Source organism: Pongo pygmaeus, chromosome 21, assembly GCF_028885625.2.
Source record: "Pongo pygmaeus isolate AG05252 chromosome 21, NHGRI_mPonPyg2-v2.0_pri, whole genome shotgun sequence".
Taxonomy (NCBI): Eukaryota; Metazoa; Chordata; class Mammalia; order Primates; family Hominidae; genus Pongo; species Pongo pygmaeus.
In genome coordinates, this window is record NC_072394.2 from 6,515,435 (window position 1) to 6,532,630 (window position 17,196).

Genomic DNA, 17,196 nt, shown 5'->3' on the forward strand with positions numbered 1-17,196 from the left:
TAGTGAATTACAGTCTTTGAAAATTGATCATCAGATTTGTTTTTATTTGAATCTTATTTTTACTTCTAGAGTTTATCTTATGCTTCAGTGTACTTAGGTGTACAGGTATAATCTTAATCTAATTAACAGTATTTTGTGACCTGAGACTCCTGTCAAAGACCATTATAGAAGCTAGAAAACACTGGGAGGTAAACTGAACACATGGCCTCAGTTCTCTTCTTTAGTACTAGACTATGACTTGCACTCAGGCTAAGAAAAAGAAAAATAACGTCCTTTGCCTTTAAAGTGTAATAAATGTGTTTTGCTATTAATAGCCCTTTTCAGTTTATAGACTGGAGGATTTTGTTTTAAGTATTTGAAACTAAATGCTGCTGGGAAAAAGATTTTCGTAGAAATATAGATATCTGTCCCTACTCTTTGTTAATTGATCCTGCTTAACTGGGGACATAATGTATGTCTACTGAAGAGAAATCTGTGGGCATAAACTCCTCCCTTCCTGTTGTCAAATATATTTCATATGTTATGTTATCTTGTTTAAATATACAGTAGACAAGAAAATGCAACTGCTGTTCCTTTAATATCAGAACTATGTGTGTTACAATAGGTGTCACTGTTTTGCTTGGTCCAATCATGATTGGTGACTTCAGCTATTGGCTCGGAGCACTGGCTGTCTGACTCCATCTGCAGGGCTGTAATACCTACTCTCCTCCGATCCATTCACCACACAACTTCAGCCGGCTGAACAGACTCACGCAGCTCCAGCCCATCTTGCTAACCTAATTCAGAAAACAAGTGCTACAGCTCTGTGCCTGTCATCTTTGCAGTGTAGCATTTTCAGGTGATCTAGGAAACAGTTATTTTTATGAGCAAATAAGAGAAACAGGAATCATGATGGGGATATATTTAACAGACCCAGTACTGGATAAAACTTAAAGCCAGTTTCTATTCAACATAGTGAAAAGGTCACCTTGCCTGGCTGAGAAAAGCAGCAAAATATCAGCTTTGTTGGTTTCAGTTAACCTCTTAGCCCGGGCTAATCTCTTTTCCTTGATGTTCAAACCAATTTGGGATATCTAACTCTAAAGAGAGACACACTGTACTCATGGTAGATGACAAGGAAAAGAACATGAAATGTCTCACCTTCTTCTTGATGCTTCCAGAAACGGTAAAGAACAGGTCCAAGAAAAGCTCGAAGAAAGCAAATACCAGCAGCAGCAGTAGCAACAGCAGCAAGTTGCCGCCAGTTTGTTATGAAATAATTACCTTGAAGACTAAAAAGAAGAAGATGGCTGCTGATATATTCCCTCGTAAAAAGCCAGCCAACTCCAGCAGCACCAGCGTCCAGCAGTACCACCAGCAGAATCTCAGTAACAACAACCTTATCCCGGCCCCAAACTGGCAGGGTCTTTATCCCACCATTAGAGAGAGGTAAGTGCCGCGCTAGTCTGTTTACTTTAAAAGTTTTCCTGTGTTGAAGTTTCTGCTTTTGCAAAACCTGTAATGTATTTTAACACAAATCTGTGTTTCCTCTTTTCTCAGAAGCTTTTTATTGGTAATGGAAAATTGCCTTGTATCTTTTCCAAAACAGTACAGCTGTTTTCCTCTTAGATAAAAATGCTTTTGCAAGCTGTAACATTCAAGTGACAGGGTTGTCTATGGGCCATAGAAAATAGGAAACTTTTATTTGTCCTTAGCTTTATTAAAAGTTTGTATAACTTTTATTTTAAACTTTAGTTACTTGCCTTGTGTTTGCAATGATTATGAACAGTTTAGTTAGAACCTTTATTTGTTGTTTTGCCTTGAAGTTACTGAACTGTTGCTTAGCTTGCAAGTCTTTTGTGGGTTTTGTATGTTGGGGAAGGGGATAGTAAAAATGCAGGCTGCTGTGAATTAATGAGTTGCCTCTGTTTATAGAAATGCGGTGATGTTCAATAATGATTTGATGGCAGATGTACATTTTGTGGTTGGGCCACCAGGTGGGACTCAACGGTTGCCAGGACACAAAGTAAGCAACAGCTGCATGACCGGTTTAGTCCTGACGTTTACAAAGAGGGACCCTCTCCATAAGCCTGTAACTTGGTGTGGGCAGCTTGCCGATGTCAGGCAGTGCATGTTTCACTCAATTAGGGAGAGAGCGCACCCTCTCCAGAGGGCTTTGGCCACGCTTAATTTTTTCTTTGTTTCTTTCTATACTGCTTTATATCTCACACATCCCCTCTTAACTCTCCAGACATAGGAAGTTGTTGTGACAGGTCAGGAAAGTCATATGTTTACCCTTCTCCTAGAAATTAGTTATGTAAGCTATTATTGTATGTATTTAGTAATGAGGGGACATGTGCGTTAATCTCTTAAAGCTTTGAAATAATTAGCAGCATGGTCTTATGCTTTCATGGCAAGCTACCCTGTGTACCTTGGCTTTTTCAAAGCAGTAGGTTTTAGGTACGCTATGTTTACTAAACCTGATTGCCTAGTGTTGTTTTTCTTCATTGATTTGCTGGAAATGCCTTCAATTTAGTGTATGAAATAAGATTTCCCTTTCTACACAGTATGTTTTAGCTGTTGGGAGCTCTGTGTTCCATGCGATGTTTTACGGAGAACTTGCAGAGGACAAAGATGAAATCCGTATACCAGATGTCGAACCTGCTGCTTTTCTTGCTATGCTGAAGTAAGCATCATTCGTGTGTTTGGAAAGAGTTTGTTTATGCTGTATTTGTACCCTGCTGGTTTCACAGTTAAATTTAAGTTCTGCATAACAGAAAAGAAGACTGATGAAGAAAGAGGGTGCTGCTTACCTTGTAAATGTTTTCAGAAAAAAACACTTTATCTTTCCGTGGAAAGCATATGGAATTATGCAGCATTTATAATCAAACCTTGACATAGAATTTGGGAGCAAGTGGCATGTATAGTGATGATTTTTAACAACTTAAAATTAAAGACAAATAACTTTCTGGTATTAACATTATTTAATAGAAGATGTTCTCTCTGAAAGCATTGTGTGTGAAAAAGTCTTTAAACAGATGTTTTTGCTTCAAATTTCAGAAATTAAGTACCTTATTTAAGCAACGCCAGTTGGGAGATTTCTGAGTATTCTAAGAGTTATTGTCTCCTAAGAGCAAATGAAAAACTTACTATCTGTTGAAATAATCTGATTTTGTGTACACATACATATACATACTCATATAAAATCAGACACTCTCAAGGGTAAAAAGTACTTGCATTTGACATTAGAGGGGAAATCTTAGAAAGATACGGATAGTCTCGTACAGTTTCATGTGGATTTATAGAGAAAAACTTTCATTGGTAATACAGAAATATGAAACTTAAAGATATGTTATATATTTATAAAAAAGATAGTTTTCTGTCTGGTGGTTCTTCTGCAGGCACCAGTATATTAAACACGTTATAGAATCAGCTTCTTTATCATGTATGGTACTAGACAATGTGGTAGTCCACCAAGTGATCATAATCTAATTATTATTCTAAATAGTATTTATATGATTTTTCCTAATCTTTATTCTAGGACAGCAAAGTGTATCACTTTAAGGTTATCTGTTGCTCTAGGGATTTTAGTTCTTTGGAATAAGTAAAATGTTTGTTGAAAAAAGTATTCAGTGAGTCAACAAGTTGGACAGTACTCCTACATATAGTTAAAATGTTGCCATACATTGTTTACTGTCTTCTGAAAAATAAGTATTATAGTTAGTTCTAGAACTTAAAAGTATTTAATTCATTATTCATCTTACAGTTTTGAAATATAGTTGTCACTGACAAGAACTTTCACAGTGGGGGATAGGGAAATTAAAGGCAAGTGAGCATGTGAAGTACCAAAATGTAAACTAATCTGCTACTTTTAACCTTTGCAATCTTTTGGAGATATATGTACAGAAACCAGTTTGACTTGCAAGGATCCCCACTGCATGAAGTCAGCTTTGTATTTTTTACAGTGTTTTCTGTTGCTGAGGAGATTGCTAGCACTAGTTTAGCATTTTGTCTTCACTGCAGTCAAGTAGGATGTTGTATCATTCCTGATATATATATAATTAGGAAACATGAACAAGAATGGCAGAGAATTACATCTCACCTAAGTCATTTGATTAATCATTTGACAAGTATCTTTTCCCGCAGATGCATTGCCTATAGTATATATTGATAAAGCTTTATAAAATTATACATGCAGTCCACAAAATGTGGTAAGATCAGAAATGAGTCAGGTGCCATTTGCTCTAGTGCTGTAGTTGTGAAAGTGGTGGCCTGCTTCATCGAGTATGAGTAGCCAGTATTCCTGGAGTTGTCAGAAAAAGAGAACAGCTGCTCCCTTGACAGTTCCAGGGTAAGAGCTCAAAAGTGCTGACCATGCTCTAGGATCCTCCGCAGGGTCCTGGCTCGCAGTCAGAGCATCACTGAGCCGCAGGTGTACTATCAAGTGGCCTTGCCATCAGTAGGTGACTTAGCCTGTCAGAGAAGAGAAAGGTTCCGTGAACAAAAAGGCAGGTTTCATTTGTGATCGTGGACATTTTTCTCATTGCCATCCTTGTGTTTTTTTTACTTTCTTATAGAAGCTATTGCTAATTTCTTAAGTTACATGTGTTTCACTAAGGTGAAATACAGTAACTAAAGGAAAACTCAAGATAAAGTAGCTGTAGACCTCAGGTAGAAGAGAAGCAGATGATGACTACCTTTACGTGCCTCTTTGGGAGACTGCCACTGTCTCCCAAAAAGTGTATCCTGTGAAGTGTTTTATCTCCTGAAATGAGGACAGTTCACAGAAGCACAGGAATAATACATATTTAAGTTTTCCTACTTTGTCTTTTAATTAAATATATCTTGAAATAATGTAATCTTGAATTCCGAAGGTAGAAGGAATGTGTGGAGAAGGAAGAGTTTTGAGTTTAAAAAACAAAAACAAATAAAAAGTCTATTGGATTCTATGTAAAGTTAACTGGAAGATAGCATTGCAGTCCATACTTTTGATAATCCATTGAACTTGGAACTATTTGGAAAATATTAATCTCAGGTTTTATTTTGTGTTTACGAAAACTCCAAAAGCATGAAGATGCAATAATTGCTCTTAAAACATAACGAGACTATTCTTGGTTAAATGTAATGTAGTATATATAATAGAATTTTGCTATTTTTTTGTAATGTTGACTATTCAATATGCAGTTGTTTTTCAGTTTCAATAGCTTCTGTTTTGTTGAGATGACACTGAATGCAGCTTATAAAATAGAGGCTAGAATGGTAGCACAAAGTTAATATCTTTAATTATACAAACTTTACTACTGGGTTAAAATATTAATAATATAGTAATATGTTTCAAATGTTCCTTTACTCTCCAAATATGTTTGTAATAACTGTCATATAAGATGATGTTCTCGGAACAAACTTGAAAGTGGTTGTATCTTTTCTTGCTGGATGTACTCATTTTGTGAAAATTCCACTTACATGTTATGTGCTTTTTACAGATACATCTATTGTGATGAAATTGACTTGGCTGCTGACACAGTGCTGGCCACACTTTATGCTGCCAAAAAGTACATTGTCCCTCACCTTGCCAGAGCCTGTGTTAATTTCCTGGAGACCAGCCTGAGTGCCAAGAATGCCTGTGTGCTCCTCTCCCAGAGCTGCCTGTTCGAGGAGCCAGACCTGACCCAGCGTTGCTGGGAGGTGATTGATGCCCAGGCTGAGTTAGCTCTCAAGTCTGAGGGATTCTGCGATATCGACTTCCAGACACTAGAAAGTATTCTCCGTAGGGAAACTCTGAATGCCAAAGAAATTGTGGTTTTTGAGGCAGCTCTCAACTGGGCTGAAGTAGAATGCCAACGACAAGATCTAGCGTTGAGCATTGAAAATAAACGCAAGGTTCTAGGAAAGGCACTTTACTTGATCCGCATACCCACAATGGCCCTCGATGATTTTGCAAATGGTGCTGCACAGTCCGGGGTATTAACTCTCAATGAGACCAACGACATCTTCCTCTGGTATACTGCAGCCAAAAAGCCTGAGCTGCAGTTTGTGAGTAAAGCCCGTAAGGGCCTTGTCCCCCAGCGCTGTCACCGTTTCCAGTCGTGTGCCTATCGAAGCAACCAATGGCGCTATCGTGGTCGCTGTGACAGCATCCAGTTTGCAGTTGATAAAAGAGTGTTCATTGCTGGCTTTGGGCTGTATGGTTCCAGCTGTGGTTCTGCAGAATACAGTGCCAAGATTGAACTTAAGCGGCAGGGCGTTGTCCTGGGGCAGAACTTGAGCAAGTACTTCTCAGATGGGTCCAGCAATACCTTTCCGGTATGGTTTGAATACCCAGTGCAGATCGAGCCAGACACCTTCTACACAGCCAGTGTGATACTGGATGGCAATGAACTCAGCTACTTTGGACAAGAAGGCATGACAGAAGTTCAATGTGGCAAAGTGACTGTCCAGTTTCAGTGCTCCTCAGATAGCACCAATGGCACTGGGGTACAGGGAGGGCAGATCCCTGAACTTATATTCTATGCTTGAAAACTCACTTCTGAAGCAGCTTGAGCTCCAAAGTACACATCTGGTTCCAACTTGCTTGATGCTTAGCTCATCTGCAAATATGTGATCAGTGCCGGTAATTTGTAATGAATGAAGCAGTAGGCAGGTTCTAATTTCTTTTAACCTTTTAATTATGTACAGGCAAAAATGCAGCATTCCGCTTTTAACTGTATGCTTAAAAGAGCTAATGTTCTTATTAAAGCTTTGTGGTTTTTAGAGTTGCATCTATGAACCTGGGGAGATTATGTGCTTTCCCAAGCGTTCCACCACCCTCTCAGTTTTGTCCTTCTGAAGATAATTTTGGATCACCTTGAATTTCCTTTTGGACGTTATTTGATGAACAGAAATAAAGTGATGACAAGAGTTATTTTTAAACAGAACTTCTCTTACCCCCCAAAACAGATAAACCTCAGTGTACAATTTTGAAAGAAGTTTTGCCTTGAAATGAGTAATAATTCAGAAAGTAGACAGTGGTCGTGTTTGGCTCTTGTTTTATTCCTTTTACATTTGTTGCTTCTGGGATTTAAAAAATTACTAAATTCATAAGATTGTTAGATATTAAACACTTCGGAGTACCAATGTAAAATTGGAAAATAAGGAATTGGGGGCATTTGTTTAGGCCATGACTTCTACAAGCAGATTTATTTTCTTTTAGTTTAGAAGACAAAAAATTTCAATACAGATACTTCTTTTAGAAGTAAATTTTTAGATTTTATTGTCAGAAAAAAGTTAAATTCCTACTAATTTAAACTAAGACAGTTTAAAAAGGAAGCCTGAAAAAGACTCATACTATAAATAATTTAATTGATGGCATATAAGAATATACAGTTTGAAAAAGCCAAACTCTTCTCTCCACTTAGCTTTTGATCCCCACTGTTTGCTTATTTGTATAAGTCATACTGTGTAGAATTTCTATTTTCTTTTTCCCCATTAAAAGAGGACCAAACAATTCTTTATACAAATGGAGTAGCAATTAGTTTTGTAGCACTACATTTAATGTAATGAGATACCTTTGTTCATTTTTTAAAATTGGAAATATACTTTACCTGATCCACTTTGATTATATACTATATTCTTTGTTAATTTTAATTTTGTCCTGTTCCTAGACTGCTAGAATCTGGCCCCTGGCCATCTTAAAGTGCCAACATATGCCTGCAGGGTTTATAAAAAATGGTCTGGAGTGACACATTTTATTATACCTAATATTCACTGCATCAATATCACATCTAGCCCTCTTCCTTGTCCACAGATAATGTAAACAAAGGAGGGAAAAGCTTATTAAATTCTCCTTCGCTGCTAGCTTGTGCTGGTTTAGTGCCTGTGTCCCTGGCAGTGTCCAGTGTGTTCACTTCCAGTTGAAGTATCCATGTGTTTCTGGGCAGCTTTTCTGCTCAGTGTGATCCTGAGATGGCTTCCCCCCCGCCACCCAGAGTGTGGTCCTTGGCCGCCTCCTGCTCCTGCTCTGCAAGCCTGAAACTGGCTTGTCTGGAGCCAGGAGTTAGTCCTGGGGTGTGTGTGTGTGCCTGCGCACCCATGCGCATGCAAGTGTGTTTGCCAGCTCAGGAACTGTCTCCTCTCTATCTGGCTAGTAAGAGGTGGGACAGTAATGGTCCTCCTGCTGGCCCCAGCAAGGCCCATGAGTGACTGCCCTGACTTATTCACTGTGCCTCTGGGCCACTTCTTTCCCTGTAGATGTGGGCTTGTTGCCTTCAGCCGGCTTCCCTGAGGGAGGAGAACACTGGATTATTGGAAATGTTTTAATCACTCTTGCCATTACCTACATCTATTAGCATAGATGATGAAAAGCTGTTACTGGTGATTATAGATGAGTATTTCCAGGACAACGTTCTAAAAATATAATTATTTCTTATTGGGGAGATTACAGGTAGTTTGGCAAAGCATTGATGTACAAAGGTACATTTTCAATGAAAAAGCATACTTCTACAAAAGATTTGGTTTTCAAATAATGGTTAAACATTTCAGTAACTCATAGCTACTGTGCAAATTGGTAGACCTTATAAGAAGGCACTTGTTTGTAAGCCAGAGAAGAAACTTTAATTGCATCCTATCAGATTGTTGAGGTGGGTGTGATAGTCTTCAGGTGCAGTGTGTTCATTCAGTAACACTCACTGTCAGTGCCCATGTTTGCTAGCTGCCTCCATGTGACTAGTGAGCTGCTGGTGAAAGTCGTGTGAAATCCTGTACACTGTGTATAGAATAATGTAATTTTATGTTAATTGTTATTACTTTAAAAAATATCTACCATCTGATTGGCTGGTACCGAGAGCTGTGGGTAAAATTTGAAAATTGTATTTAGAATAAGAAATTTTACATTTTAAACCCTATTCTCCTTTATGCATTTTCAATGAAATGGAATGAAGGCTAATGTGCTTGCGTTATTTTCTTTTGTAATATTGGATTTTGTAGCTTTTAAAACTAGAAACCATTGTTCTAACAAAGCAGGCAACTCTATTCTATAAACACAACTTTATTAAGCAGAATACACTGTAGATGCTTTTCCCCAGTGCATCTGGCTGGCAGTCTTTGTCGTTGTTCATTCTGGGGATAAAGGGGAACTAGGCTAGCAGTTCTAATGTGACATTCTTTAAGCATATCTTAAAATAGTATTTAAGTAAATGGTCTAATTTCTGCATAATTATTGCACTGAACTGTCTTTTTTGTTTATTAAGGTGTTTAAATAAGCTCAGCTAATTCAAGACACTGTAGCCACTTGTGCATCAGTGTGCTTGAATTTAGTAGCTTACAGCATTATTTATGAAGGAAAAAATACATAAATATGAAGTACCTCATGTTGAATGTTATTGTACTGTATTTTTAATGTAACAGTGCAGATCTTGTTAGACACATGAATGTGTATAATCATGTTAAATGCAAATAAAATAAAACTAGTTCATAGATTTGTTTTCCTTAGTGTTTTTGTCACACCCTTGAAATAGTCAAAAATTCATTCTGGCACTTTTGATGCCCACTATGTTTTGCAGAGATGGTTTCGCAGAGGCATTTGTTAGCTAAGTCTTCAGATATCTTTGATCCCTAAAGAAGTAAAAATTTGAGGCAAAAGGATAACAGAACAATGAATGTGTTAATCACTTGCATTGTTCAAAGCCTGACTGTTAATGAGAGGGAATGAATGGATGCATTTATATTTCTGTTATGGAATTCGTGGTTGGCCGGTATTCTGAAGCTATAGTTACTCAAATGTCTGGATCTTCCTGTACTAAGGGGGATGTTGATACTGAATGACATCTGGCTTCTGATATGACCAGTGCTGCTTTTTCCTTGGTACAGTAGCTTAAGTCTAGGAATTTACAAAATGGCACGTAAGAATTTTGAATATAGTTTTTATGTGCTCAACTAGTTTTCCATTATATTTCTTTATATCAAGTATTTATATACACACACATGCACATACTCATACATAATTATGCACATACACTTTTTTTTTTCTGCAGTTTCTGATGCTTTTCTACTGCAGGTTAGTGTGAAACTCTGTATATTTGCTTAACCACTTCATCCACTCGGGGTTCAGTTTCCATAGCATACTTGCCCGGAGGAGTTTTGGAATTACTCCAAAGAACAAAGGCACTGAACTCCCCACTCTCATCAGTTTAATCACAGTTACAACCTGAGTTGTAAGATCTTTAATCCCGGAATGCCTTAGCCATTATCTTGTCTTTGTTGCCACTTAATCCATATATGTTTATTTTCATTATTCCAAGACAATTGGGAACGATCCTCCTTCATTGTTGGGACTTGGGATCTACATGTCAAGGAAAGTACACTGTCTTCTCAGTTGACTCTGTAACTTGCCTGTGAAAGCCATGGGCTTACACTTGGAAGAAAACAGGAAGGAGAAAAGCATTTCTGAGGACCTAAACGGTATAAAATGTGGAGGCCAAAACAAGCAAGTTGCCCTGAAAACCTGTGTTAAGTGTTTATTAGAGCAGGGTTTTGAGTGCCTTTGAGGTGCTTCAGTGAAGAAGAACACACTTTGTGGATTCCTCGTTAGTACATTTCAACATTTTTATGGAGCCATTTACATTTATTGACCAACTATTCCCTTTGCTCTACGCTTCATTTATCCTCTTCTTTTCAGAATATGTGTTCTAAAAAACTAATATCAGGGAAAATATCCAAAAATAGTTTCTTCATTTATTTCCATAACCAACATAAACACTGGTGAAGAGTTTCTCAACTAAGAAATTGCCAGGTAGGTGAGATGGAAATACCTGTGAAGAAGAAGTGAAGACTGTGGCCGACGCTGCCGCACTTCAAGCAGTGTAAGGCACTAGCAGCTACAGATTGGTCTCTGGACAATGTTTGGGTATACTTTCTGAACTTGGGCATCTCCCCCTGTTGCCTCTTAAACTTTTTTGAGATGTGAAGGGCAGTAAGGAAGGTGTAATTCCTATTTTTGCAGACCCTAACTACCCTCATGATCATTGTTTACATGCCCATCTACTTCAGTGTCCGGTGGACAGCAGTTTTACTGGCAGATGCTGCTGTTTCATGCTCTGCCATCTAAAAAGTCCCTAACCTCAAGATGGGTAGTGAGACAAAACAACCCACTCTTTGTCAAACCTGTACTTTAAATACGTCTGTATGTAGGACATAAAGTTATCTATTAGACTACTAGCCCTTAAACAATACTCTTAAGATCTCTCTTTAAGCTGTTGGTAGTAATCAGAGTGGGCATGTGTTCAAAGTTACTAAGAGGATGATGTCCTTTTTCACTTCATGTGACAACAATACGGAAAGTTACTTCAAATTAAGACGTTTTTGTTTTTATGACTGGTGGGCAGTTTTATATTTAATAAACTCTTTGATTTCAATGGTTTTAGAGTAAAATTACACCTGAAAGAAATGAAAGATAAGTCATACTAGTGGCCTCCATGTTAGCTTTGACATGGAGTGCTGCAGCAAATCAGTGAGCAGCCTGAAGTATGAAGACTTGTGAGAAACTAGGAAAGTCTATAAAATATTTTGATATGTAGCAGCCTTTACTGTGGCTGTACAATATGAAGTTTCTTCCCTAAACTATGTTCAAAAAGTCAAAAGAAAGATAGTGACTAGGGAAGCACAAATGATCTTTCAAAGCTTGAAGCAGAGGGTACATTCTGTTATACTGTAGAATATGTAAAAATGTGCTTTTGAGAGACATTCTAGCTGTCTTAGGGAATTTTCATTTTTGTGCTTGTCTTAAACAGTACTAAACTTTAAATTATTTCAGCACCCCTTATAATTGTGTTGATACAGTGCATTGAACGTTAATCAATTCAAAATTAAAGGCTGTCGTAGATCTTCAGTCATCAAGAAAAAGTCCAAGAACATTTGGAGGCATTAATGGACTGAAGAATATATTGTTTTTTTGCATAATTGAGTTCCCTAGAAGAGACAGAAGATTTAATGAATCATTCAAGGGATCAACCCACCATTCATTCATTCACCAATCATTTATTGATCTTTTGCTTCATCCCAGGCAGTCACAGAGATGCCGGAGAGTCAGAGACCAGTAAGAGGTGATGTGGCTTCCCTTGGGGTAGAACAGTAAGTTTCCCAGAGGAAATGATGCTTAAGTTGGGTTGTAAAGGATGCACTAGAATGATCTTTGTGAAGACTGGTGATGCAAATTGTCATGAGGGGAAAGGGGGATGAAGGGAATTCTGGAAGAGGAATTATCAGCGGGGACAGAATGGCAGACAGCTTAATACAGTTCAGTAAAGGGAACCTGTGGAAGAATGAGGCCACCTACTATGGGCCAGGTTTGGAGTAGGATGATCAGCTGGGCAGAGGCATGAAGTAAGCACTTTGTGTATTAGGCTAAATTATCTGGCTTTTATCCACAAAATAAAACAGTGACATAGAGATTTGAGTTACGGAAAACAACAGTTTTGTGTTTTAGAAACAGCCTTGGGAACAGTATGCTGGATCAGACTGGAGGAAAGATGTGCAGTTCGGGCTGAGAGATCCATGCCAGTGCCAGTGAAGGCCAGGGGGCCAGGGATGGAAAGAAGGATGGAGGTCTTAGAAGTGTGGAGGGGAGATCCCCAGGGTGCAGTGGGCTTTTCAATATCCAGTCAGAAAGGGGCTTGCTGAAGTGGGACGCCATCTCTTGCCTTACATTTATCCTATGGAGAGGGAAGGCAAACAGTTTTTTCGCTACCATCCTCTGTAGATAGTTGGTATATAGATATCCAACCTTGATTGTATCTTTACGATCTTTTAGGAAGAAGGTAAAACGAGTGGACAAGGTAGAGGTTAATAGCTCAGACCCTAGAGCCAGACCACGGCCTGGTTTTGACCATGGCTCTAACCGCAGGTGACATTGGGGAAGTTACTTCACCTCTCTGAGCCTCAGTTCCCTCAAGAATGATGGCAGTAACAATAGTGCCTTCCTCAAAATGGTCATTATGACTATGAAATACATTATTTCTAAAGCACTTAAATAGTACCTGGCAAAGAGGAAGTGCCACATAAGTGTTCATTAAGTGAAAAAATGTTAAAAGGCACAGATTAAACCCATGCATTTGCCTCATTTGCATTTATGAGAACCAGTTTACTTATAATTTATACATACTTTTAACAATTTGGATCAATGCAGACAATTAAAAAGTGATTTTGTTGCTTTTTTAAATTGCTGTGGTCAATAGGGAGAATATAAAGCTACAGAGAGCTGGGTTATTGAGGAATTCTCATACTCTAACCAAACTTCTTATAAATATTTCAATTTTGTCATGTTAATGAGAGATAGAAATGATTTATTCTGATTAGATGGATTCTAGCACATCAGACAGCTTCTCTGTTAGAGAATTGTGCAGGATTTCTCAGAAAATTACTTTGTAAAAGCTGAACGTGTGTGTGCATAACAAGTTTTTGAGACATTTTCCAAGAGGAGTCTATTTTGCAGGAAAAAAATATTAATATCACCTTTACTAGTTATGCTAGAGTCAAAATAAGGTCTTTTTGTGACCTACAGCCTTACGCAATTTTAGATATAGCTCCTTCTACAAATATTTTGAGATTGAAATCAGTTTTAGCATTGACATTATTTGTTATGTGTTGAGGGCAGGTTTGACCTTTATTATAAGTAATGTGAATGTTACAGGGAATATTTGAATGGCTAATTGTTTTTATTCAAGTAAACACAGGTGTGCCCGAAGCACTCGCAACTTTATTTGGGTGTCCCCATGGTTGTTGGTACTTCATCTCTGTCTTCCCCATGAATGTCCCCAACTGCAGTCTCAGTTCATGAGCCAGCACTTGGACCTCATTTCTCTAGGGCTCTACCATCCCAGAAGCTAATTCTGTGTCCCCTTTTCAGAACCAGATTCTCCTCTATTTTGCAAAGTAAACCTGTAAGAGCATCCTCCAACCTGTCCCCAGAGATTCTCATTTAGGAGGTCTTCGGCGCAGCCAGTCCCGTTTGTTTACATGAAGCTGGAGAGGGGTAGTCAGGTTTCTGCTAATGCATGTGAAAGGTTGAGAACCCTGATGTAGACAAATCCTGGAACCTTCCTTCGATGCCACATGGACTTCCAGCTTAGCACTGTGATTCTTGCTGGGGACCCTGGCACCACACACTCTGAGGAATCAGTCTGGTGCTTATACCCTGAAACCATGAACTTGGGGCCAACTCCAACAAAACCACCATCTGCATCTGGGAAAAACGGACTGGGTCATGCTGGAGGCCAGAGGAGCAGTTAGGGCGGTGAGAACCATGCCAATGAAGACCACAGGGGGCAGGGGATGGGGAGAAGGATGAAGATCCTAGAAGAGTGAAGATAAGATACCCAGGGTGCAGTGGGGCTGATTATGAAAGGCCCAGTCTCTGACTCTTAACTTTTTGATCCTGATCTCTGCTAGTTGACCTGGCTCCTGCCTGTTCATCTCCCTATACCCTCATCCTTCCATCTGCTTCTCAGAGGCCCAGAGATCCAGTCTGATCAGCAGTGTGCTGATTCTAACTCATGCATTTGACATGCCACCTACTTAATGGTCTGATCACCATGAACTGGACTTAGTGCCTGCCCATGCTTGGGACTGTCTCTGTAACCATTGCACTTCCTCCAGATAGGTGCTGGCCTGCAGTGCATCCTCTCCCAGCCTCCAAACCCAAGCTGACTTACCTGCCTACTAGGCTTCACGTGGCCTCTGTCCAGCCTGTTCTCTAGCCCCAATTTCTGTCTTTTTCCTTCTTGCCTCTGACCTACCACCCAGAATGTCAAAATTAAAATACATTTGTGTCAGCTTTCTGTTGCCCACATAGTACAAAACAAACACAACACCTCAGTCGCATATTGCAATGCAGTTGTGCTTCCACAGGTGGTCTAGGCAGCTTTGCAGGTCTTGACTGGGATTACTCACATGTGTGAGGGTTGACTACCTTCTGCTAGGGCAGGTTTACTCTGATTGTCTCATCCTCCAGCGAACTAGCCCAAGCACATCTTCATGGCTATGGTGGAGGCACAAAAATATCACATGCAACAGGAAGAAACACGTATGGCCTCTTGAGGCTTTGGCTCAAAACTCGTAAACTGTCACTTCGGCTGCATTCTATTGGCCAAAGCAAGTCACAAGGCCTCCCAGGTGCATGGGGTAGAGAATTAGACTTCTTTACTGAAAAGGGCTGCAAGTCACACAGACAGGGCTGTGGGTACAGAGAGGGATGGCATATTTGGCCATATATACAGTCAAGCAGCCACAACTTTAACCTAGGCTTGGAGAAGCCTACAGATAGACACTCTGCTCCTTTTCAACCTGGACCCTACATTTAATGCCACTTGAAGTTATCCACAGAAAATCTACTTGCACAAAAAGCATTAGTGAACTGAAGATTTTACTGAAGGTTTTATAGAGGAGAGGAGGAGAACTCTCATACTCAGCATAAACTGTCCAAATATCCATGTGGCAGTTCTCCTCCCGTGTAACTAGTTGATTCTGCTGATAAGAGTTGCTTCTCAGGCCCCAACCCTCCAGCCAGCCACAGCTGTAGCTTTTCACTGGACTGTGTCTCACTCCCAAGCTCTGACTCCTCAAGCTGGAACTTGCATTTGGAGTTAGTAAACACCTCATTAGATATAATTTTTATCTTGTCACTTATGACCTTACTTCCATTCTAATATACTGCCCTGCTCGCGTCACTGCACAATTTAACTCAGGAAACCTGGCCCTAGTAAAGCAAAAAAAGGTTGTGGAGGTAAAGAGGAAGGATCTTTTCTCCTCTGTGTTTTATTACGGTTCACAGCAACACCCCAAAGGAAACCTTAGATGGTTCATGTGCTTCTTCCGGGTACAGGAAGATGGGGCGAGACCGTGTGCTGAAAGAAAACAGCCCAGCCAACCCTTGGAGTCAGAGAGAACTGCAGAAGGAGGATTGGCTGGAAGAGGGAGGAAGGATGGGGCTCAGGTTAGCAAGAAGTCTCACACAGCTTTTTACTTAGAGCTTCTCTCCTATTTCTTCTCTTCAGGGTTCCTTGGCATGGGCCCAACTCACAGTGTTCAACCTGGGAAAGCTCAGCACATGGGGAAAGTCTAGATAGGGCTAGTTCACAAGCCATTGGTCTGGGCACATCATCCTTACTCCTAAGCAGTGTTTGACAAGGAGTTCCTTAATCTTCTCTGCATTTTGTGACCATATCACCAAGGGCTCCTCAACAAAATAGGTTTCTTATGTGACTTTCCTACACTACACCAAGTGTGTCTTGGTTCCCTTTGACAATTTCCACATGCATTTGCATATCAGCTCCTTGCTCTGTGGTCTTTGGAGAGGTACAACAATGCCGTTGATCTTGTTTGTGTTTCTTCCCTTTCTGAAGCACCCTTCTCTTGCCAATGGCCCTGGAGGGAAGCCCTGGCTGCTTTCTCACTGTCGTTCTCCCACAGAACAGAAAGTTTTAACTTCTAGAGTGTCTCAGATCCTGCATTCCTTACTGTCCTAGACAGTTCAGCCTATGATAACAAAATAACTAACTAGGTGGTTGATACGTAACAGAAATTGATTTCTTACAGTTCTGGGGCTTGGAATTCCAAGATCAAAGTGCCAGCAGATTCAATGTCTGGTGAGAGTCCACTCTCTAGTTTGCAGGTGGCATCTTCCTGATGTATCCTCACAGGGTGAAAGGGGCAAAGAGTCTCGCAGGCTTTTTTCTAAGGGCACTAATCCATTCATGAGGGCTTCACCCTCCTGACCTGACTACCTCCTGCTACCTGAAGACCGCACCTCATAATACCATCACATTGGAGGTTAGGATTTCAACATATGAGTTTTGAAAGCACAGAGACATTCAGACTATAGCACTTACTGAGGAATCATATTTACTTATTAAACAGCCAAAAAGTCAACTACAGAGTTGCTAAATCACTCCATTCCTTCCCCAAATTTGAGCTTTTATTTGCCACATAGGTTTACCAGAAATTAAGAGAGGGCAGCCCAAGAAATTTAACTTGTTTGGGCTTTGAACACTTATTTTATCTATCTTAAATGAAGATATATTTAACACTTATCTTAAATAAAGATATATTAAAATAGAGCAATTATGATATAGTTGAAATATTTTCAAGTTCACCAGTGAGTGGTTTTACCTCCTATAAAAATGCCATGACTGTGGGTACAGTTGTGTTGGTGGTAGCATTTGATGTGAATGGGAGTCACATACCATGGTG

General features: G+C 39.6%; 1 protein-coding gene across 4 annotated transcripts in view; it reads left to right on the forward strand.

The window, feature by feature from the left end:
* Positions 1 to 9,429, forward strand: part of BTBD3 (BTB domain containing 3) — a 35,906-nt gene extending 26,477 nt beyond the window's left edge. Inside the window, exons 1-5 of one of the 4 annotated variants that reach the window (XM_063659407.1) lie at positions 605 to 838; positions 1,161 to 1,428; positions 1,915 to 2,005; positions 2,547 to 2,665; positions 5,463 to 9,429. In XM_063659407.1, the coding sequence (XP_063515477.1) occupies positions 1,286 to 1,428; positions 1,915 to 2,005; positions 2,547 to 2,665; positions 5,463 to 6,495 (1,386 nt within the window). In that variant the 5' untranslated portion in view covers positions 605 to 838; positions 1,161 to 1,285 and the 3' untranslated portion in view covers positions 6,496 to 9,429. Of the gene's footprint in view, positions 1 to 604; positions 1,429 to 1,914; positions 2,006 to 2,546; positions 2,666 to 5,462 lie in introns of those variants that run through there. The other 3 variants (XM_054467721.2, XM_054467722.2, XM_054467724.2) reach the window with 3 other exon arrangements.
* Positions 9,430 to 17,196: the final 7,767 nt, after the last annotated feature.